The sequence below is a fragment of the Ictalurus punctatus genome, chromosome 19 (assembly GCF_001660625.3).
Source record: "Ictalurus punctatus breed USDA103 chromosome 19, Coco_2.0, whole genome shotgun sequence".
Taxonomy (NCBI): domain Eukaryota; kingdom Metazoa; phylum Chordata; class Actinopteri; order Siluriformes; family Ictaluridae; genus Ictalurus; species Ictalurus punctatus.
The window spans coordinates 22113348-22137252 of record NC_030434.2 but is presented as its reverse complement, the minus strand read 5'-3'; the positions used below and the strand labels follow the sequence as shown (position 1 = coordinate 22137252).

Below are 23905 nucleotides of genomic sequence, written 5' to 3'. Positions count from 1 at the left end.
CATTCTGGAGGGAGAGCGGTCTTGTATAAAATTCTCGTGTGTGTATATATATATGTGTGTATATATATATGTGTGTGTGTGTGTGTATATGTGTATGTATATATATATATATATATATATATATATATATATATATATATATATATATATATATATATATATATATGCATCATATCCTTTCGAGATGAAGGAGAAGCAGCGTGTGCTCTGTGGCAAAAGCTCAAGTGCCAGTTAGCTTAGTTTAGCTTAAGGCCACTGGAGGGCGCTGTTTTTCTGTTGTTGTACACAAAATTCGGTGTGCTGTGTCATTCTGTTCTTTAATCTTTAGCAGATCACTGAGTGACTTCAAAAGCAAGGTTTTTCACACAGTTAGCATTGAGGTATGGACACAGAACATTATAAGTGTGTTCATCTGTGTTCTCTTTATTGTTGTTTGTAACTTGGCAAGAGCTCAAGAGCTGTTGGCCAAGAGTGCTTGGACCCCGCAAATTGCTGCTTGCGGCTATATTTATATTTCATTTTAGTTTTGTTTTATGTGATATATTTAAGATTGGCAAAGTGACTTTGACTGGTAGAAAGGTGCTTTATTATATTCTAAACCGCATTCCTGAATCACTTGAGAACTCTGACTTCATGGTGGAATAATATTGTTCTGTAGTAGAGAAGAGGAAGGTGAGTCTGGGAGTATAATTCGTCACCACGTGCCCAATCTCATTTCCTGTTGACTGCAGGATTCTGAGTCTCTTATTTTCTCAATGTGATAGATTCTACTGGCTTTAATTGAGCTGGAATACACACACACACACACACACACACACACACACACACACACACACACACACACGCACACACATACGCACACCTGCACACATGTGCGGATCGTCCTTGTGTGTTCTGGTGCAGACAGTTCAGTACTTCCACTCCATCTCCATTCATGTCTGTTTTACATTCCTTACTTTTTAATCTGTTTTATTATAAAAGCCGTTCAGCTCGTTCTCATCTCACCTGATTCCGCACGGCTATAGCAGCGACTACGAGCAGGATGGATATTAGCGCTTCCCGTGATGAGCTGTGTAGCCCGAGGACACACAGTCAGTTCAGTGTTCCTCTCAGATTATATCACAGTGATGCAGAGACAATTTACTCGCTTAAATTGGAAAAATAGAAGGGGGGGGGGAAAGCCTCTGGGAAATCGCTTAGAAATTGTTAGCCATACACTTTAGCAACTTTTAATAAACAAAACAAACAAACAAGTCCTCAAATCATACAAATAAACAAACAGCAAATCTCACACACGAAGAAATGAACTTTCTCACAAATATAAACAGATATAACAATTGAGAAATCCTGTACAAATCCACAAATAGCCAAACAGGCAAATCCCAAATATGTATGTAATTAATAATAATAAATAAACCCCATACACATAAACAAACAGATAAACAAACAAATCCCACATCACAGATATGGTTTATAAGTAAATAAGTAAGTAAATACAGAAATCCCAGATAAACAAACAAATAAATAATCAGAGAAACTCCGCCCATAATTAAATAAGGAAAAATAAACACACACAAACCCACAAATAAATAAACCAATAATTTAAATGCATGCGTAATGTAATAAATAAATATTGTGCGAATAAATGAAAAAAAGAAATCTCAACTATACACATAGATACAAACCATAAATTAATCAATAATACGACTACAATACATAATAAACACATCTGTGCAAATTAACACATGGGGACAAATCCCAGATATTGGGAGAGATTGATGGAACACACACACACACACACACACACACACACACACACACACACACAGTGGGATAAAATTCACAAAAATAGTCCTCCAAAACAGTATTAATTACTGTGCTGATCTTCTGCTTTCTAGTGTTGTAGTATTAATGTTTACACTGTGTGCGTGTGTGTGTGTGTGTGTGTGTGTGTGTGTGTGTGTGTGTAAAATCCACGGCTCTCTGGAAAGCTTAATTGTGAGCTGGTGGGCAGCTGCGTGGGTTTGACCGTATTTATTTTCCTACGAGGTGGAAGCTGCATTCATCCGACGGTAAAGACAGTTTAGATCGCTCTCCGCAGAACACGGAGTCTTAATGCATCCTAAAGGTTTTGACTTCATCGTTCAGACCGTGGAGCCGAGCCCGGCGTGCTCTCAGCACTGACCTACTGCCATCTAGTGGTGCTGTGGAGCATTTCACTGCTCTGATCCATGCTTATAAAGTCTTTATAACTGCACTGTAAATACCCTTTACTGCCTCACAGTGTTAAATGATCGCTTTTATGCTTCATGCGTACCGATTTCGCTGTGAAACCGTTGGGGGTGGCATGGAAGCGTTTATGGTATTTTAAATAAAAACGAATGTTATGCGCTCTATAAACGCTATAAAATCCACCAGCGTGAGGCGGCGTTTTACGATTCAGGGATTCAGTGTGTGTTGAAAGGTTACTTCCTACTGCCGATGCGATGGATATCTCACTGTCGCTCTAATCTGATTGACACTTCTGCTAGCGCTGCACTATTCCTCTTCTGTGAAGACACGGGAGGTGTGAGGTGCTTCACGCCGGACGGTTTCTCAACTCGCTCACTCCTTCTTGACTCTCGTGTACATTGTGTGCAGCGGAAATATTCAGTAAAGTTAGAAGTAGTTAAAATCCTATATCTTAAAGCCTGACTTTATTTTTTATAAACAGCGGTTACAAATGTAAGGAATAAAACACTCAGGAGGGGGCGTGGTCTTCTAGGAAAATCATCAGTGACACAAAGCGGAGTTACTTTTAAAATAAAGAAAAAAAATTTACAAGTAAATAAATAACCAACAACAAAAAAAAAAAACAAGCAAGTCCACAAATAATTTGTGTAAATGAACCACTGAGTGATTTAAATGAATGAACAAATTAATTCATCATTTAATAATTGAACAGCTAAACAAACAAGCAAATCCTGAAAGGTGGATAGATAGAGTAAACGCCACGCATAAACAAACAAGCAAACCTTCAATGATAGCTAGATAGACAGACTCCAAACAAACAAGTACACATGGACAAATACTTTCAAAAATATTTCAAATGAATGAATACATAAACAAACAAATACATAAATCCCATATAAATAAACACATGGCCAAACAAACAAGTCTCCTAAATGGCTATCTGGTAATACTTATTCCTGTGAGTGTAGACAATTACAAAGAGGCAGATGTAAACACACACACACACACACACACTTTATAATTTAAAAAAATCTGTGCTGATCTCCTGCCTTTAGTCTAGTATGATTAATGTATAATGTGCGTGCGTGACGTTTTTAAGACACAAGAATGTGTCCAAAGCACTGACACTGGAGACTCCTTCCAAAATTGTCTCCTTACAGAAAACGTTCAACATATCAACGGTTTTTAAGATCTTTTATTTATTTATTTATTTATTTATTTTATGAAGCGTCAGCCACACGGGTTGATGGAAAACGATAACGTATTAAACTTTCCGGAGCTGCTGACAAATTCATTCAGCACCTTCTGACCACTCAGAACGGAGAATTCGACAGTACGGTGGTACATAACAAGGTCATAATGAACGTCCGCCAATCAGAAATGTGCCCACGTAGTACACGAGAGATTCTATTGTGGTGTCTTTAAAGTAGAATAAAGGTTTTTGAAAAACCGTAGTGCGTTGTCTCATATTTGAGATGTCCGTGTCTGAAGAAGCAGGACAATAATACGACAGCGTGTGTAGTTATCCCAGAGTCCGTCTTTATTTCTCGAAGAGATACTACATTCCTCAGGTTCAGAGAGGAAAGAAAAACCCTGAAAAGAATTCAGACCATCATTCCTGACCTATTCTTACGTCCGTACCTTCTCTATTCGAGCCCATTAGAGACCAGGGTTAAAGGATGTAAACGATTGAGCGACGTCCAGCGCGCACAAAACGTCTTGGTGAAAATTCATCTTTTCAGCACGATTCAGCAGTTTGAGGCTGAGGGTCAGAACTTAAAAGCTGAACGTCAGTGCGAGGCCTAGTGCTGGCCGTCTTCCTGACCTTAACTCCACCGGAGCGGTTATATAACTGGGAATCGACGCTCCAGGTCATTTTAGAAAGCTTGGCACTGTGGCGTTGAATAAGTAGAACGGAAATGTTAATACTAACACGTTATGGAGTCTGACCGTCTCGCCGGATACTTCTTAAATCTGACGTATGTCGAGTGCTGTTTGGAAGTGAGGGATTAACACGCTGAAGTCGATCGTTTTATTGTGTATGTTTCATTCCTGTTATTTGCAGTACACGTTTAAGAGATGTATTAAAGAACGAAATGTGATCTTTGATCCGTTTGTAGTTACATTCAGTGTTGTGCAACATCCACCAAACGAGCTATGACTCATGTTACAGCAGCTGTAGACGGTCATGCATGACTAGCATTAAGCTAATATTATGAATGCGTTATAGCATGAGATGAATATGTTTATTATAGATATGACCTTCATAGGAAGTGTTATCAAGATTAGATATACAGTAATGAGGAAAATTGTACATATGCATACATATATACGTGTGTGTGTGTGTGTGTGTGTATATATATATATATATATATATATATATATATATATATATATATATATATATATATATTTATATATATATATATATATATATATAAAATACAGAATCCTCTCACACTTTTCTGTTGACCTCCCCAGACAAAAATAAATAGTTTGTCGTCGTGGTTACTCCTCCTCCCCGTGCCTTAACGACTGCACCATCCTGTCAGGTAAGGACGTCACCGCTGTCTTAAGATAGGTGCTGTCAGTGTTAACGCACTCCTCCGGCTCACTAGAGGCAGACAGGTGTGTCATTAGGCTTGTTAAACACACTGATTTGGGCCCCAGCACCTGATTAGGTGTCATCCCGAAATGTAGGAGTGTGAGTGTAGTGTTGACATCAGAGTCTGACCACCAACTGACCTTTTGCTTTTCTGCTCAGTGAACAAACTATCCAGATGCACAGGAAAACACTGATATTGGTGGATGTCCCATCGCGGTGTGATTGTCCGTCACATACCTGTCGCCTGGTGGCGTTAGTGGCCTGGTTACGCCTATAGTCAGCACCCCCAGGCCTGGCTCCAGGGGTGGGTCTCAGTAACACTAATCCAGGCAGGGTACACTTAAGTCTTTTTGTGTCGGTCATGCGGCTCACTCTTCAACTGTTCTCTCAGATCTGTTCACCGACGCTGGCCCTACTTTGAGCATCAAACTCCAGATGTGGGATCTGAACTTTAAAGCTCGGTGCTTTCAAAATCACATCACATGAACATCAGTGTCGATCCCCACGACTCGACCCTACACCCTGAACACCTCCACACTGCAGTGTGTCGGTCAGATACATAAACGACAGCCCGAGAATGCTTATCTGTTATTATTGATGGTCCGAGTCAGAGGCTTTTTCCCCATCTCTCCTCCCTCTCTCTTTTCTTTCCTCCTCCACCTATTCACTAATGCATACACGCATTTATGCTGAATGTATGGTTTGATTACTGAGCGTGTAATTGGTTTGGGGGTAGAGGAGGAGGAGCGTGAAAGTGGCTTTGTGCGGCAGTGTGTTTATGCGAAACACACAGAGTGGAGGACAGCCTGCACGCCGTAATCCAGCTCAGGCCTTGGGCTCACACATCTGTTTTCTAATGACAGTTAATTAGACGCTGTCGAGCGCAATCAGAAGCAGGCACCACTAATAAACTACTACGCCGTGTGTGTGCGCGTGTGTGTGTGTGTGAGAGAGAGAAGTGGGGCTTGATTGAGAGAACGCATGTCATGCAGAAGAGTTAGAGGGTTTTTGCTGCTTCAGGGGTTAATTTGATGATGATGATGATGATGATGAGCAGCGCTTGTGGAGCAGGAGACGTCTCTCAGGCAATAAAACCAAAATACAGCCAGTTTATTCTCTTTCTTACCTTTATATCTCACTCCTCTCACCTGTAGTTCAAGTCTGTTTAAAAATAAAAAGCGGGAGGGGAGGGGAGGGGGGATCCCAACAAAATCACAATAATTATAATATTATACAAATCATTTCGAAATACTGAAAAATATATATTTTGAATTCAATGTTGTTATAATTTCTTATTAACATTTAAAACCTCATGATAATTATGATAGTAGTCACGCTGATTAGTCTTTTCAGTGAGAATTGAGGTAATTGATGATGTCACACTGAGGCCTCTCTCTCTCTCTCTCTCTATTTCTGTCTCTCTATCTCTTTCTCTGTCTGTTTCTCTCTCTCTCGTGTTTCTCAGTCGTTCACTCCTCTCCTGATTCCTTATTTTCTTTTTACTTCCTTCTCATTTCTTTGTCTTTCCTGCCTTTGTTTTTTTTCTCCCTTTCTCTACGCTTGTCATTTCCTCTTATTCTGTAACGCTGTCGTTCCTTCTTCCTTTCCCATTTTTGTTTTTCTGCCTACACGATTTCCCTATTTTTCAGTGTCATTTTCTCCCTCTGCTCCGTCTTTCTTTCTTCCCGTTTCTGTCGTTCGTTTTGCTTATCTGTGTCTTTCACCGCCATGCCAGCACAGGTCGTGCCTTTTAGGAAATCTAGTTTTACCGTTATTTTTCTTTCTATCTGCCTGTCTCACACTCCATATTTATTCCTTCTTTCTTTCCTTCTTTCTCACATGTATTTGTTTATTTTCTTTCTTTCCTTCCTTCCTTCCTTCTTTCTTTCCTTCCTTCTCACATTTATTTGCTTATTTTCTTACTTTCATGCTTTCTTTGTCTTTTTGTCCTTCTTTTTCTTCTTTCTCGCATGTATTTGCTTATTTTCTTTCTTTTTCTTTCTCTTTCTTTCTCTCACATATATTTGCTTATTTTCTTTCTTTCTTTCTTTTTCACATGTATTTGCTTATTTTCTTTCTTTTTCTTTCTCTTTCTTTCTTTCTTTCTCATTTATTTGCTTTCTTTCTTCCTTCCGTACTCTCATACTTTCTTTGTCTTTCTTTCTTTCTTTCTTTCTTTCTCCTGTTTTGTTTACTTCATCTTGCTTATTCCTTGCTTTCTTTTATTCTTTTTTCATTCTATTTCTCTTTCTCTTATCTGTCTCTTTTAGCTCCTTGCCAGCGCTGTGTGTATTTTAGTAAGCTCAAATCTATTTTTTATTTAATTCTTCTTTCTTTCTTCCCCCCCCTCCCTCCCTCCTTCCTTCCCTCCCTCCTTCCCTCCCTCCTTCCTTCCCTCCCTTCCTTTTCTATTCTTCGTTTTGCTTATCTGTGTCTTTGACCTCCATGCCAGCACAGGTCGTGCCCTTTAGGAAATCTAGTTTTACCCTTAATTTTCTTTCTATCTGCCTGTCTCACGTTCCATATTTATTTTCCCTTTCTTTGTCTTTTCCTCCGATTCCTTCTGTACTTTTCTCCTTTTCTCTCGTTCTCCGTCCTTTCCCATTCTCTTTTTCACTTCCCTTTAATTTCCCTCTCTTTATATCTTTCTAGTTATTGACCGTTCACTTTGTCCTCTTTCCTCCACTCTGTCTAGGGAAACGGAGGGATTGGGACAGGGCCGTCCCTGACCCGGCACCTTGTGGAACATTTCTCACGCCACTGCGCACGGCAAACAGATCATGTGTGGCTATAAGTAGGTGGAAATGATCAAACTGGCAACCGCGCATACGCCAGCATGGGGAAAAGATGGGCATTTTGTTTATCCGTCACACCGAGTGCCTCTTCTGCCCTGTGTGTGTGTGTCAGGCTCATTATCCGCCGGACAAATGAACATTGCCTCTTGACGAGCAATTACGGGTGCCATTTGGTTGCCATTCGGTTTCAGCAGGAGGTACCCGAAAGAACTCGGCTTTTAATTACGTGCCCTAATCTCCTTATTAACTCTGAGTTATGCATTGTCTCGTACCGCGTAACCGTCGTCCAGTCCGTGAAGAGGGGCAGGAACGGGAATGGAGCGTTATTTTTCTAGGATCAACTTCTCGGATGTTAAATCCTGAGTGAAAGACGGCTGGTTAAAGAGACAGCTGATTTGCAGATAAGCAGATACGATAAGCAGATTTGAGCGCTACTTAATTAAGATTTCACAGACAGGGACGGCCCACACCGGTGTCGCCGTGGAGACTGAGCTCAGGGTCCGGCTGTGTAATCCACCCTGGGTTTCTTTGGTTTTGTTTTGCTTTGTTTTCACGTAACAAAAAAAAAAAAAAAGAAAAGAAAAGAACTTACTTTGACTCACCAAATGGACTGTGGTGCCTTTTAATTGCCGAAGCTGGCGCTGAGACAGACTGTGCTTGTGGTGTGAAACGATATAACTGTCACAAAATAGACTGCGCAGTTTAAATGATAATCAGAATTATTTATCACATTCATTCAGCCAATTCAGGAACCAAACAGCTTTTATTGCACGGAACAGAAAACAAGCTTGTCTTTCACAACGTACATTATAAGCAGGATTTCCTTCATATGGATAAATCTCTAAAGCAAAAATAAATCTTATTAATTGGGTGTTAATCTTTTAAATGCTAGATCAGACTGAAAATAAAGAAATGATTAAAGAACCCACCACCATCCAAATACGCAGCTGAATCATATAAACAGACAGCTGATGATTAGAATTGATTTTGATTTTGTTAGTACTTTCTACGAAGGTCATATTTAAAATGAGCTGCGAATACGTTCATACGGTGGTATAATGTATTCATTATACACATCGTTATAACAATATATGCAGGTGGATTACACTTTAGAGCTATTTTATTATGCATTATGGATTGTTAATATATAAGTAATGTTCTTTAAAAATTATACCACTGCAAATATCATGAAATTACAACATTCCAACACTGCGTAACCTTACAACGTACAGCAAAAGAGATGAATTCATACATTTTAAAATCTATATTGTGAACGTATATATTTCTGTAAAGCTGCTTTGGGACAATGTCCATTGTTAAAAGTGCTATACAAATAAAACTGAATTGAATTAAACATACTGCAAAACTTTACGACATGCTGCAAAACCTCACGACATGCTGCAAAACTTTACGACATGCTGCAAAACCTCACGACATGCTGCAAAACTTTACGACATGCTGCAAAACTTTACGACATGCTGCAAAACTTTACGACATGCTGCAAAACTTTACGACATGCTGCAAAACCTCACGACATGCTGCAAAACTTTACGACATGCTGCAAAACCTCACGACATGCTGCAAAACTTTACGACATGCTGCAAAACTTTACGACATGCTGCAAAACCTCACGACATGCTGCAAAACTTTACGACATGCTGCAAAACTTTACGACATGCTGCAAAACCTCACGACATGCTGCAAAACCTCACGACATGCTGCAAAACCTCACGACATGCTGCAAAACCTCACGACATGCTGCAAAACTTTACGACATGCTGCAAAACTTTACGACATGCTGCAAAACCTCACGACATACTGCAAAACCTCACGACATGCTGCAAAACCTCACGACATGCTGCAAAACCTCACGACATGCTGCAAAACCTCACGACATGCTGCAAAACTTTACGACATGCTGCAAAACCTCACGACATGCTGCAAAACTTTACGACATACTGCAAAACCTCACGACATGCTGCAAACCTCACGACATGCTGCAAAACTTTACGACATGCTGCAAAACTTTACGACATGCTGCAAAACCTCACGACATGCTGCAAAACCTCACGACATGCTGCAAAACTTTACGACATGCTGCAAAACCTCACGACATGCTGCAAAACCTCACGACATGCTGCAAAACCTCACGACATGCTGCAAAACCTCACGACATGCTGCAAAACCTCACGACATGCTGCAAAACCTCACGACATACTGCAAAACTTTACGACATGCTGCAAAACTTTACGACATACTGCAAAACCTCACGACATACTGCAAAACCTCACGACATGCTGCAAAACCTCACGACATGCTGCAAACCTCACGACATGCTGCAAAACCTCACGACATGCTGCAAACCTCACGACATGCTGCAAAACCTCACGACATGCTGCAAAACTTTACGACATGCTGCAAAACTTTACGACATGCTGCAAAACCTCACGGCATGCTGCAAAACCTCACGGCATGCTGCAAAACTTTACACATAACTTTACACATACCACAGAACTTTACGACATACCGCATACTCTCCAAACTGTGATGCCTTTTCATAATCGATTGTAACAGTGTGCATGATGCTTCATGAGTGCATTATAATCATATGACTGTAGTCCTGTGTCATATATACATAGCTTTCATGGAACGCGTTACCGTAAACACCAGCTAAATAAATAATAATAAAGTTTCTGATTCAGGATAAGAGCGAGGGGATATGACGATGAGACGATATTGTCATATAAACATTATAATAAACCTCTCTGAGTACCGTAGGTGTCGATCGATGTTGGTGCCTTTAGAACATTAGCCTCAGTCCCTCTACCCACAGGCGGTAGTTTTGAGTCTGACATCATTTGGACACTTTTCTGGCAGCAAGCTTCAGCATCTTGAAGATTGCAGTCTGATTGGCTCGATGCATTTCTGTGTATACACACTTTCAGCAAGAAGTAATTAACTGATAAGCTGATAAGCAACAGGGAAAAAAAGACTTTAGCCGTGTCAATCAAATTGCCTCTTTCTGTGAAAGCGGGTGGTTCTTGGTCATGTTTACTGATGATGTTTACCAGACTCTCTAGCGAATGCTAATCTTTTGTAACTCCAGTGTTACTTGTCCATGTAACTGATTGTATGTAAAAGCTTTTTTGTTTGTTTGTTTCCCCGCACATGGGTTGTACTTTCGCAGATTTGTTTTGTTCCATTACGAAACATTTTGCAGAAGCTAATGAGACGAGTGTCCTGATAGATGTGACAAAAAGTTCCTATTTCTTTGCTAACTGTCTAATGTTATTTATTCAGCGAGTCTGGTTGCCAAGTTCCTAGTAACTCTGGACTTCACTTCACGCCTGAGATGCACTACATTTTGCTCATCTACTCTATCTCATATATATATATATATATATATATATATATATATATATATATATATATATATATAATGAGACGTCTTCAAGTTATAATATATATTTCTATATCATCTGCCTCTAAATGATATCTAATGTTAATCGTCTATATTTAGCTCCGCTCTCCAATATTGCACTTATAATTATATTTAATTAGCTGAGGAAGACAAAAAAAAACATTTATAGCATGGTTAATTGACGAGTTAAAAGACGAGTACGTGTCGTGTCATATCTTATACATTCGGACAAGTTTTCTATCCGCTCTGCTTCTCACTGTCATGTACCTGTCATGTACCTGTGAAGGCAGGAATTTCTTAGTAGGGCTTCCTGCTTAGTGAATGATTTACCTTTGCTCTTTTTCTTCTGCTTCTTCCTTGTGATATGTCAGAGAACGCTCGGTCTAAACCTTCAAACACACGTCAGCTTGTGCAAGACTGGATTCTGCAACACACACTCACACATTCTTACACTCGATACACTCGATTCACTTAAATCAACTTATAAATAGAGTAATATTCTCATGAAGGTGTATTTTAAACGAAATGATTGAGTTATTAGATGAGTCTTTTTGAAAAAACTCTTGAAAAGTATTTTTTTTTTATTGTTATTAATTAATTAATGTATGTATTTATCGGTTTATCATGGAGACATTTTTTTCCACACAACACCCTGAGAAAATGCTTTATATATATATATATATATATATATATATATATATATATATATATATATATATATATATTTATATATATATATATATATATAAATAACATGTCTACAAGGCATGTTTTAATTGAAGTAAATTTTATTCTAAGAAAAAAAATCTAATCAAAAATGTGTGTTAATTCTCATGCGTGAGAATTATTGGCACCCCTAGACGTTCTTATGCGCCCCATTTCTATCTTTTATTTATCTATTTATTTTCTTTATTCACAAGTGTGTGACGAAGGAGGTCACAACCAGACCAGGTTAACGCTGTAACCCTGTTAAAATGAACTCCTGGTTGACCTGAGGTGACCTCCGCTGAAAAAATCTCCTCACTCTTATTTCCATATCACACTGTTTTGCTCCTGTGTGCTTTCAGAAACAGCATATGTCCTCGTTGCTATTGGATACAGAGCGCTGGCTGCATTAATCCTGCGATTGTTCTTATTATTCTGGTGATAATTTTTTCCTTTTTTTTTTTTTTTTTCTTTCCTTCTTCTCACGTCTTGACAACATGGTTGATTGCTTCCGCTTCATATTTTTGTTCGGCGCTTCTCTCCGCCAGCGTTTGTCGCAGAGGCGGCAGCAGCAGCAGCAGCAGCAGCGCTCGCTCGTCTCCAATCAGATCGGGCTGAGCGGAATTTGATTAGCCCGAGAAAGCCGACGGGCCTCTGAGGCAGCCATCGCCTCGTATTTACCTCCTAATGCGAGTGATCAGGAAGATTTATGTGAGCAAAATAATAACAGAGAAGCCACGGACGGGATCTTGGAGAAACACCAAGAGAGATGAAAGCCGCGAGAGCAGGATGTACACACACCATAAGGGATGAATAATACGGCAGAGGGCATTTACGCCATGGACATGATGGATTGATGATGGAGTCATCTTTTTTTATTGCCTAAACGGTGGCACTGTTCAGGGACACTGGCATATATCAGTAGATATATTTCTGCTCCTGGGGTTTTGATAAGTGTGATAGGGATTTCACGATTATATTTTTATCAAGCTGCCGTGTAATCATGATAATTATCATAAGTTATCATGGTCTCTCAAGTTAGCGAGTCATAAGAGGCCGTAGTTAATGATTTTAACGATTCCAAGTGATATTCAGGTGATAATTCGATGAAGAAATTCAGCCATGATGATGGGTAATCACTTGCTTCGGCAATATTAGTCATAATTGTTTGGATTACCTGGGATAGAGTATTGCTGTAGGAACTCAGCTTTAAAAAAAAAATAAAACAAGTTAAATAAGGGCTCCAGAAAACATTTGAGAGATACGGGAGTTTATCGTGTACGGTAACAATGACGAGACGCGATCGATTAGGAGGCGTCGATGGTGACGGAGAGCCGGAAAGTCGTCACAGCGAGACATCTGAGTGGCAGATAAAAAGACCGCACTGACTCTCACTGATTGCGAAGCTGTATAAACGGTGTATAAAGAGGCACTGAACAGCCTCAGGTTGGTAAAACGCTCCTCTGAAAAGTCGCATAACCGCCAACTCCACCCTCTTCCAAAAGAATACCCTACAACCATTTGTAGAGCAAGACACGCCCCTGGGGGTGGGACGTATACATTCTAGAGGGCGTTTAATTAGATGAATGCGAGACGAGTACAGCACAACTCATCGTCAAAGGTTCATCGGTTTTCCCGGAAAGGATACACTAAAAATGAAAACGACAACATCTATCTCCTAAACAGTTTTTTTTATTGTTTCAAGGTATATTAGCATAACACTAAGGCACTCGTACAAAACAAAAAAAAAAAGCACCTGAAACGCCAATATTGATTTCAAGGCCACTTTAATGGACTTCACTGAAACTAAGGCTCCATTTCTGATCAAACTGCAGCTCACCTCATCATAAAAATAGCTTTTTTTCTGAGCAGATGGACATTTGTTCTTATTGACTGTTTCACTGGTTCAATTTTTTTTTTTTTTTTTTTTTACACCAGCATTGGAGCACTTATAATGTGCCAATTTACACAAACCCATCTGCGCCGATCTCTCATTTGCTGGGCGTATTAAGATGGAGACCGAGATGGCGTTTACGTGCTCGGTAATGGCCTGCGTTGATTGGGGCGGGATTGTGTTTTAGGAAAAGTTTTACTCTTGAGGACTGAAGGAAGTGAGCCAAGTTTTAAGTCAGTTTTTTTTTTTTTTTAAGCTGTTTTCGTGCAGCGCACACGCCGAGAGAACTCAGCATCCTCGACTGGCTGAGCTAATTGGCTGGAGCGTTGCTGAGAGAAGCGGTTTAAGGTATAAGCCTCTATGTGTATGTGGTGATCAATCAGTACTCCTGGCTGATCTATAGCCACTGTCAGTTGGTGTGGGAGGGCTTGTTCGCTCAACTACACCTCCTCCCTCCCTCCCTCCATCCACTTACATACTCATCCCATGTGCTTCGCTAGAGACGTGCCAAAATGTAAGTAAATAAATAAATACATAAACAGACTCGTTGCTATCTGCATGCCCGGTTGCTTGTAGCCCCATCATGTGGGACGGAGTTTTCGACCATTTCCCGGCGCCAGACCGAAGCTTGTTTTCTACTTTTCCCTTTAGCAATTTCTCTGTTTAACAGCACACCGTGCTGAGATTAGGGACATGTCCGTCCGTGTCGGTGCAAACCAAACCACGTACGCTAAAAGAACACTGTCTCACAGGTGAATATTCATCCACGTCCCTTACACTGAGCTGTTCAGCCGCCCGAGTGTCACTACTTGAAGCTCCGCGTATTTCCATCTCTAATGTTATGCCATAAATCAATCATGAACGCTCAGTCTGTCACGTCTTACCTGACAGCCAGTTTGGCTTCAGCTTTGACAGATGTGACAGATGCTCATACAGCAGCAGTGTGTGCTGTGTGGTCTGGAAACCTAGCCATGCATTACTGCTTTCTGGCTTCGTGTTTTAAACTGGCCCTGAAATCAAAATGGGTGTTTCGGAGCTTTTTGTACCCGTCTTTTCGAGTATGGGCTCCGATTTCATAGCATGGTGTGTACTGGACACCAATACTGGTCGCTCCAGGATTTCACGATATTCCGATCACAGAAGGTACGCAAAATCATGAAAACTCGGCAGTATTTGGAAGAGCTTGCGATTTTTCAAAATGGGATTATTATTATTTTTTTTTCCCATCAAGATTTGGGCCAAGACGTGTCATGCGACGTCATCACGACGCGCGTTCAGCCGAAGCCATCTTCATTTTATGTGTAACGAACATGAGTACAGCTAAAAGGTCTCATTTATAGACAAACATCACTGTGAAAGACCACGCAGAACAGTTTTGTGTGGCTGCGATTTCGCCAATTCGTGTAGTTTTCCACAAAAAACGCCGCACGTTGCATCGCAAATTTTGAAAAAGTCTTTTTTGGCCGCAGCAGTCGCAGAAATGCTGCGAAATTCTGTCCGAAATGCAGTACAATCGTATGGATGTCTAGAAGGTGTGTGTCCCGCCCCAGGGGTGTGTCTTGTGCTATAGCAAAAATGTACGTCTTCCTATACGCTATTCCCTTTTCCAACCATCGCCTGGCGGGTAAAAAAATGGTTGGAGTCATTCATTAGGAATAAAGTGGTATATGTGGTTACGTGATTTTATAGACTTATAACTATTCAATAATGAAATGTCGCTCTTCGGACTGGTCAAGAACGTGATTCCGTCTTTGTACACCATGAGCACTTCTTCTGTCTCCCAGTGACGACCATGCTGCTCTCCATATTGTCGACACATATGATACCCAACATTGACTCAAACACGTGCGCAATCTTGTCGTCTATCTGAGCGCCGTGGTAAGTTCTCCGTAATTAGCCAGTTTCTTTGCGCTACTATGACGTTTGTTTAGAGTTGATGGAGGTGTGGTGTATCTTGGTGTAATGCTGTTGGCTGTCGTTTAAATCGGTCAATACGCAGAAACGATGACTTCCCGTTTCAGAGGAAAATACAGAACCGAATCATTTCATGGGGAATTTAAGCCGCGTTCCGAGTCTGGAGTAAACGTACTGACTGCCGATTCTGGCGTTTTCCGTGCATGACTTGTATGCTTGAATATGCCTTTCCTGTCTTTAAGTTTTTATGTTCTACTGTAGGGTCTTACTCTGTCCGGTCTCCGTCTCTCAACAGGTTCATTCAGGAGATCGAGTTGAGCATGGGTCCGGGGAAGCAGTGCCAGCTCCGTACCTTCCTCACCTACTACATCAACGAGCTGTTTCTGAACCAAGTGCGCACCGAGACCAATAAAGAAATCGAAACCGTCACTAAAGTGGCTGATCCTCTCAAGATCCTGGCCAGCGCTGACACCATGAAGAACCTGGGTGTCCAGAGACCTCTTCTACAGGTAGCTTTCCATATTTTTATCCCCATTCCCTCTTCTTCTGTCTGTCCCCTTTTATTTATTTATTTGTTTATTTATTTTTACCCTTTTCTCTTTTTGTGTACTCTCTCTTGGTGTGCATTCAGAACACGAAAACACTGGCCTGCGATCAAAACATCACCTCTAGTAAAATTACTTTACTCACCTGAACTCCATGTGAATATAAACATTGATCCCAGTGGATTACTTGGGGTCAGCAGTTAACTGCTGGTTTTATTATACATAGCTCGTGTCTGGGACTTCCTGTGACACAGGAAGACTGCTGTAGTTGGGCGGCTGAGGATCAGGTGGTAGAGCGGGTTGTCCGCTAATCGTAGGGTCGGCGGTTCGATTCCCGGCCCACGTGACTCCACATACCGAAGTGTCTGTGGGCGAGACACTGAACCCCAAGTTGCTCCCGATGGCAAGTTAGCGCCTTACATGGCAGCTCTGCTACCGTTGGTGTGTGAGTGTGTGTGTGTGTGTGTGAACGGGTGAATGAGAACCAGTGTAAAGCGCTTTGGATAAAAGCGCTATCAGTGCAGACCATTTACCATCTGTAGTTGCTAAACTCAGCACCTAGTAAAAATGGATACACCCACACAAACATTTTCAAATGTTTATTTTTTTTTTAGTTTCTTCATAAAATTGTAACGGACGTGATTGCCCACAGGGTAAATCTAAAATACATCCATGAGATTCCCTCAACATTTCTTCAGTGAATCGATTTATCCCTTTTGCTTTCACATGCTCTCGTCTAAAACGACTCAGTAGCCATCCACCATGCAAGTCTGGCTTCAGAGGCTTTTGATTGGAGAAAAGAACGGAGATAAGAGGCATTATGGGACGTCGTGTCACTTCATAATGCAACCTGAGCCGTGTTTATCTGACTTACCCCGCACTCTTTGTGTGTGTATTTGTGTCTTCACTTTCATTTTGAGATCAGTTGGCAGTTCATTACAGAAGCGACCGCGGTGGGAGTTTACCATCGTTTGTTTACGATTAGGACTTCTCCTTAACGAGGACTGCGGCATCTTGCTAATTACCCTGCTGGGCTAATGAGCGACTCTCCAGATAGCGGCCGCTCCATAAAACCGCTCTTTTGTTTTGGGCTCTCTTTTTCTTTTATAATTACCCCAATTCAAAGACGCTTCTGTTCCTGCATACCACATCCCTGGCCTGGCGCTTCTCTTTGTGCTGCTGCGGCTCTCCTGTTTTTTAATAACTGTGTAATGAATTACTTTCTTTGAACAGTGTGACTGTCTTTCTAATTTTCTCCTATTTGGGGTTAGCTTCTAGATGTGTGTTTTTGTTTTGACTGCTAGTTTCGAGGGAACATTTGTTACTTAAAATAGTGCATTTACTGTACTTAAATAGTGACTCACACTGTTTAGATTTAAATCCCGCCTCACACACACACCAGTAAACACGCAGTAGCGTAACGTTTAAGTAGTACCACTGTCCTTTTCGAGACATTTTGAGAGTTCTGTTCAGAGCTCTTGAATAAAAGCTAATGCCCAAAGAGTTCCTAAAGATTTTGTTCCCCACAGAAAGACTTAATCCCTGTATGGCTGCTTTACTCTCCATTTCACGTGTTCAGTTTTTTTCTTCTCATTGCTATAATGAACAGTTTTATTGTTATAGTAGGTAACCAAGATGTGGAATAACTTTAATATGTGGAATAACTAATACTTTTGTGAGAAACTGGCTGGTACTAAACCAGACCAGCTCTAATTAAATCAAACCAGCTCAAGCCAAAAAATACCAGCTCAGACCAAATCAAACCAGCTCAGACTAAACCGTACCAGTTCGGACCAGAAAATACCAGATCAGACCAAACAAAACCAGCTCAGACTAAACCATACCAGTTTGGACCCGACCAAACCAGCTCAGACCAGGGGAACAAAATACCAGGTCAGGCCAAATAAAATCAGCTCATACTAAACCGTACCAGCTCGGACCAGAAAATACCAGATTAGACCAAACCAAACCAGCTCGGACCAGAAAATACCAGATTAGACCAAACCAAACCAGCTCAAATATGTCACATTGCTACCACCATGTTCCTGACTTCATCAGACATGATGAGTGTCAAACACACAGTAGAACATGGCCTTGCTAATTCAAACAATTATCTTAGTTGCAGTTTTGTTTTTTTTGGCTCAGCGTGTGACCTTTTCTCACAGCCTCGCTCTCTTTTTAAGCTTATAACGACATGGCAAATAACTAAAAATTCCAGATATTTTTTGAAAAAGTTGATCTCAAAATGAGATCTTTTTATTTATTATTATTTTTTTATATATATATACACTAGGAAGTTTAAAGAGACGTTTTAAATGGTTGATTAACACCGCGGTGCAGTGAAACCGCGATATCTTTCGACTATGTTATCGTACTGTGGAAACTTCAAACCGGGGTTCAAAAGAGTGTAAGTTTGAACCTTGAGAATTTAAGGGGTTGGTCTAAATTCATCTGAAATTTACTGTAGGTTTTTAATGATATAGTTGGTAATATACGTTTTGTTTCAATTCAGAAAGTATGAAACCCCAGCACTCTTCGGTGTTCATTGTAGTACCAAGTCCAAGTTTGTTTTTTTTCTCATATGGAAAAGGCTTTGAAGATGGGATTGACCTGGGCTCAGTAGCTCGTTGCTACGAACAGTCATCCGTTATACGAGAAGCCATTTTAAAGATGAGCATGGTTTCCTCTCCATATTGTGGCATATTGTGGATTGCCTTTGTGATCACTCCCAGGCCAAATGGAAGAGTGCAATGATGCTTACAGTAGTGCTCTCCAGGGGTGGAGCTCTGCAGACAAAGACTGTGGGAGTATGAATACACACACACACACACACACACACGCACATTTGTTATTTACTTAATGTTTCTCATCAGCTGTGAGGAAAGTGCTGGTGCCTGCTTTCGTCAGTCTATAATGCAAAATATCTGTTCTACCAGGCCACGTTAAACCTGTATCACCTCTCTCACCGTTGCTTGGTTATCTGCTTCTTGTTTACATCTGCTTGGTGTTCCTAGTGCTACATAAACCTACATAAAGCAGAAACATGAGAAGCTTATTAAAATGGCGTCAACTGTAATCAGGACTGCCGTTGTCAGTTTTGATGTCTACCTACCAAGCCTTTTGTTGACCGAGTTGTGCAATGACATTTTTCAGGCTCGCTTATGGTATAATTTTGACAACCGTCTCTCACGTAAGCGAGGAATAAATCACTGCCGTGGTGTTATACTAAAATAATCAGCGACGGGTTGCGTTGTGATGAAGCAGAGCTATCGTTGCCACCCCAGACCTGCGAACGTTTACGTAGGTTCATTACACCAAGGAACTAAAAACAAAAAGTGAACACTTTCTAATTTAACCCAATCCGCTAGAAGCCCCGCCCACCTTCTCCCCAGCTCGCATTGGTAACCTCTCGTCTCATGTTGTTTTTTTTTAATCTCGTCTTTTTCCTTCTTCGTTTTAATGATACGCCGACACAGTGTCTTCCGCTTTCTGTCCAAGTAAACAATGAATGAAATAAAATCCGTGTATGTTTGACTTGGCTAACATTAGACAAGTATATAGTTACTATCAGTAAACTATATTTATTAGGGATGTCAAGAGGAAATAGTCAGAAAACCACATTTTTTTTAGGCCAAAAGAGAAAAAAAATCACAGCTGTTACTTTAAAAAAAAAACTTTAATTTGTTTTTAATCAGATTTTAGAATGTATTTTTATGACGTTTTTTCCCCTGTTTGATTGTAAGTTGCTTTCGAACTTGATATGTAAATGTAAGGAATTTAAATCCCATCCAGATAGGATATCATCACGCAGTTCATGAGTCTTGCTCAAGCGTCCATCAGACGTTCTTTTGGCGTTCCTATAATTTGTATGTCTAGAGGATACAAAACACTTATAAAGCACGTTGCAGTTTGTAGGGGCGATGGATTACAGCTCCATTTCCAGTGCACAGGCAGTCTTTGGATTACCAGCTCTGAACTTTGACCTCTGCGCTACAGCTGTTTATCCTATGATAATGCTGGCTTGTTGAAACAGCTGCTGTGGAATTTGCAGTAATAGTATGATTAGTGTTAATACTGTGTCCAGTCTTTGGCTTAGTGCCCTGTCTGGGACTCTCTCTGATAAGCACTGAAACGTGGTGGTTCACTCTCCATTCTCCACCTGGAGTGATCCGACAGGGTGTGTGTTATCAGGCCTGAACTGGATTTCCACACTCAGCACTGCAGCACTGTAGTGCACGTTCTCCTCCTCTACTTCTTTCCTCTCTCTCCATCTGGCCAGGTAATCACTGGAATGCTTTCTTCTCCTCTCTCTGTGCAGTGCGCACCTGTGTGGCTCGGTGATGCTATCTGCACTCGCTGACTGATTCGTTTAATTAGAAATGTATCTGTAAAAAGGGGAGGGGTTCACTCTGTAACCCAGCGGGAGATTGGCTCCATAAATCTTTTCCAAAACCAGATACTGGATTCTGATAAAGACCGGATGTCCGCAGTCCGATCCTGCCCACCCCTTACACAAAACCACAAACTTCATCATTCCACATGGACACTGGATCGGCCTAGTCCTCTCCTGCTTTATGCTTTTAGCGCTATGCGGCACAGTAAGCTTGCTAATCTACATCCAGGACTATCCTGTAGTTAGGTGACCGTACCTGTAAAGTATGAGGAGTATAAATTATAAATATAATAAAATCAATCCTAACAAAAGGAGGGGAAAACAGTCGTCTTTTTATATGTTTATATGTCTTATATATTTCCGGTTACATTTTTTTTTCAAAAACCAATTCTTGTAGTCTAAGATGGTGTATAAATTGGGATCTACAGTGGAGTCTAACGTGTAGTCTAACATGGAGTATAACTTGGCCTTAACGTGGAGACCAAAATGGAGTCCAAGATCGTGTGTAAAGTGGAGTCCAAGATGGAGTCCAAGATGGAGTCCAAGATGGAGTCCAAGATGGAGTCCAAGATGGAGTCCAAAATTGTGTGTAAAGTGGAGTCCACGATGGAGTCCACGACGGGGTCCAAAATTGTGTGTAAAGTGGGGTCCAAAATGGGGTCCAAGATTGTGTGTAAAGTGGAGTCCAAGATGGAGTCCAAGATTGTGTGTAAAGTGGAGTCCAAAATGGGGTCCAAGATGGAGTCCAAGATGGGGTCCAAGATTGTGTGTAAAGTGGAGTCCAAAATGGGGTCCAAGATGGGGTCCAAGATTGTGTGTAAAGTGGAGTCCAAGATTGTGTGTAAAGTGGAGTCCAAGATTGTGTGTAAAGTGGAGTCCAAGATTGTGTGTAAAGTGGAGTCCAAGATGGAATCCAAGCCTATATGTCTAAATGATCTTTAGAGGATCTAATATTCGATCTATTTCACCACCAGCTGGTCTGATTTTAAACGGTTAATCGATATCGTGATCCTGTGAACCTGTGATGTTTTTAGACCACGTACGTATCATACAGTGAAAATTTCAAATTTTATTCGGGAGATGTCCAAATTAAACTGGAGAGCAGTTCAGCTCCTGGAGCCGCTGAGCTTGTGTAGATATCGAGAGAGGGTAAATTGGCATGGTTTGGCTTTTGACATGAACGCGTTTTAAGAGATGATTGAGAACTCCATGCTACGGCAGCTAAAGTTCCTATGGAAATGCTGACACAGACCTGGCGTCATTGCCTCACTAATGAAGCTGACCTTTTTAATCCCCCTGTATTCACTCTCTCAATCTCAGTCAGTCACACACACAAACCTGAAGATAAACTAATGAGACTGACCTTTCCTTCTCTGCCTAGGCATGTGTTGCTTGGCTGATGTGTATATTTTTGTGTGTGTGGAGTTGGAGACACCTGCTGATTGGCTCCCAACAGACGCAGCTCCATTAGGAGCATGTCGCTCAATTGTGGCACAAATACACAGCGTGGGCTTTTATTAACGAGCCCCGAGACAGCCAATCACAGAACAATGTGGCCTAAAGGAGCCCTGTCTCCCCTCTGATTAGGGCAGAAGCGCTCCAGCTACTGTCATGACTTCAGATAAACACACAATCTGTCTGGAAGCAACCTGCACTTTTAAAATACCTCACACGCTTCTCTCACTGATCTGTTCTTCAGTTAGCACCGAAGACACAAAGCTTTCACCGTTCTCGTCTGCTTGTGTGCTTTGGGGTAAAGCATCGGTGTTTCCGCTGGTCATTTATGAAAGGTAATAAATATTTAGACACAACAAATTAACATCATTTGTACAGCTAAGCTGTCGTTGGCAGTTATGGCTTCAAAACATCAACAGTGAGATGTAATTAGATTTTTTCCGCAGCATTATGGTTCAGTTTTGGACCTATTCGTCTTGGCAAACCGTCTTCAAATTTCCCCAAGGTTAACGGACGCATCAGTGGACTCGCAAATTCTAAATCCTCCATAAACTTTTCAACAGGATTCAAGTCAAGAGCTTTACGAGGCCTTTTTGCATTATTTTGGCTGTATGTTTGGGGTCTTTTGTCTTGTTGAAGCATCCATCTTCGCCCCAGATTCAGTTTCCATTGATGAGATTAACTTCTTCTGTAGTACGCTCCATTCATGTTTCCTTTTGCTGATGTGTAATGCCCCTGTCGTGCCATTTGCAGAGAAGCAGCTCCACATCGTGATGCTCCCACCACCGTGCTTCAGTGAATTATTGCCGACGGGTTCTGTTTTCGTTTCATCTGACCAGGGTATCTTCCACTTGAGCTCTGATTTGTCCAAATGCTTACAGATGTGCATCTCTGTGCTTCTGTTTCTAGCCAAAGTGGAAACTGTCGTTCCTGCTGCTTTCAGGTCGTCCCTCATTGTCTTTTCTCTCTTTCCTTCCTTATCGTTAGTCTGAGAGAGCGCTGTGATATCTCGCGTGACGATTACTCGTGGTTCCGTGAACTTTCCACTCGCATATTATCAAACCAGTTGTACCGACAAAAACAGTTCTGTCTTTTCTGTAAGAACTTTTGGAAGCTCCATGACCTTCACCATGCTTCCTACTTATTACGTGAAAGCTTCCCAACCATTGGTGGTGTCTTTTATAATGACACCAGAGCATTTATTTCGCAACATATCTAGAACTTCAGGCATTATTTCTAGGTTTTATGTAGAGTTAGTATATTTTATATTAGCTTTAGTTTAATCCTGACTCACACACACACACAGGAGTTCTGTCCTGAAGCTTTCTTCTTGTACCTGTGCCTGCTGAGCTTCAGCACTGGTCTTTCTCTCTAATCTATCTGCGGCAGCACTGCTGTGACGCCCGAGGTGCGAGCGCCGCGTTTCTTTCAGGTAACCTGTCAACTGAAAAAGGTCCTCGTGGAACGAGATAGCGAGAGATGGGAAAAGAGCTAATCTGTGCCTGCGGAGAGGAAAATGAGAGAATGTCACAGAAGTGTTGGCAGAGTGAAGGGACACGGAACAGAGCGAGGGATAAAGGTGTGTTGGAGCGCGGCCCGTGCTGAACGCTCACGCTGGCATGGGATTAGCGAGTTGTTTTGATGAAGTTATTTAGGATACGAGTAAATTAAGACGTGTATCATTGCCTCGTGTTACGCCATTAGCCCCATATGGACCTCTTTATGGAGTGTGTGTGTTTATGTATGCAACTCTATTTCATTAGGTCATGCAACAGCGATAGCGCTGAGGTTCCAGAGCTGGGAGGAGTGAGTGATGAGTGACGGAGGTGGAGTTAGGTGTAGATCTCGCCGCCTGTGAACCCATCTGTTAAAGAAGAGAGACCCCGGCTACGACTCTCATTACTCAGCGCAGCTAAAAACACACCCACACACCCACATTATGCATT

General features: G+C 41.2%; 1 protein-coding gene across 1 annotated transcript in view; it reads left to right on the top strand.

Moving 5' to 3' along the window:
• The window catches only part of exoc4 (exocyst complex component 4), a 160597-nt gene that overhangs the window by 93590 nt on the left and 43102 nt on the right, over nucleotides 1-23905 (top strand). Inside the window, exon 11 of the mRNA XM_017494424.3 lies at nucleotides 15862-16075. Coding sequence (XP_017349913.1) covers nucleotides 15862-16075 — 214 coding nt within the window. The remainder of the gene's footprint in view (nucleotides 1-15861; nucleotides 16076-23905) is intronic.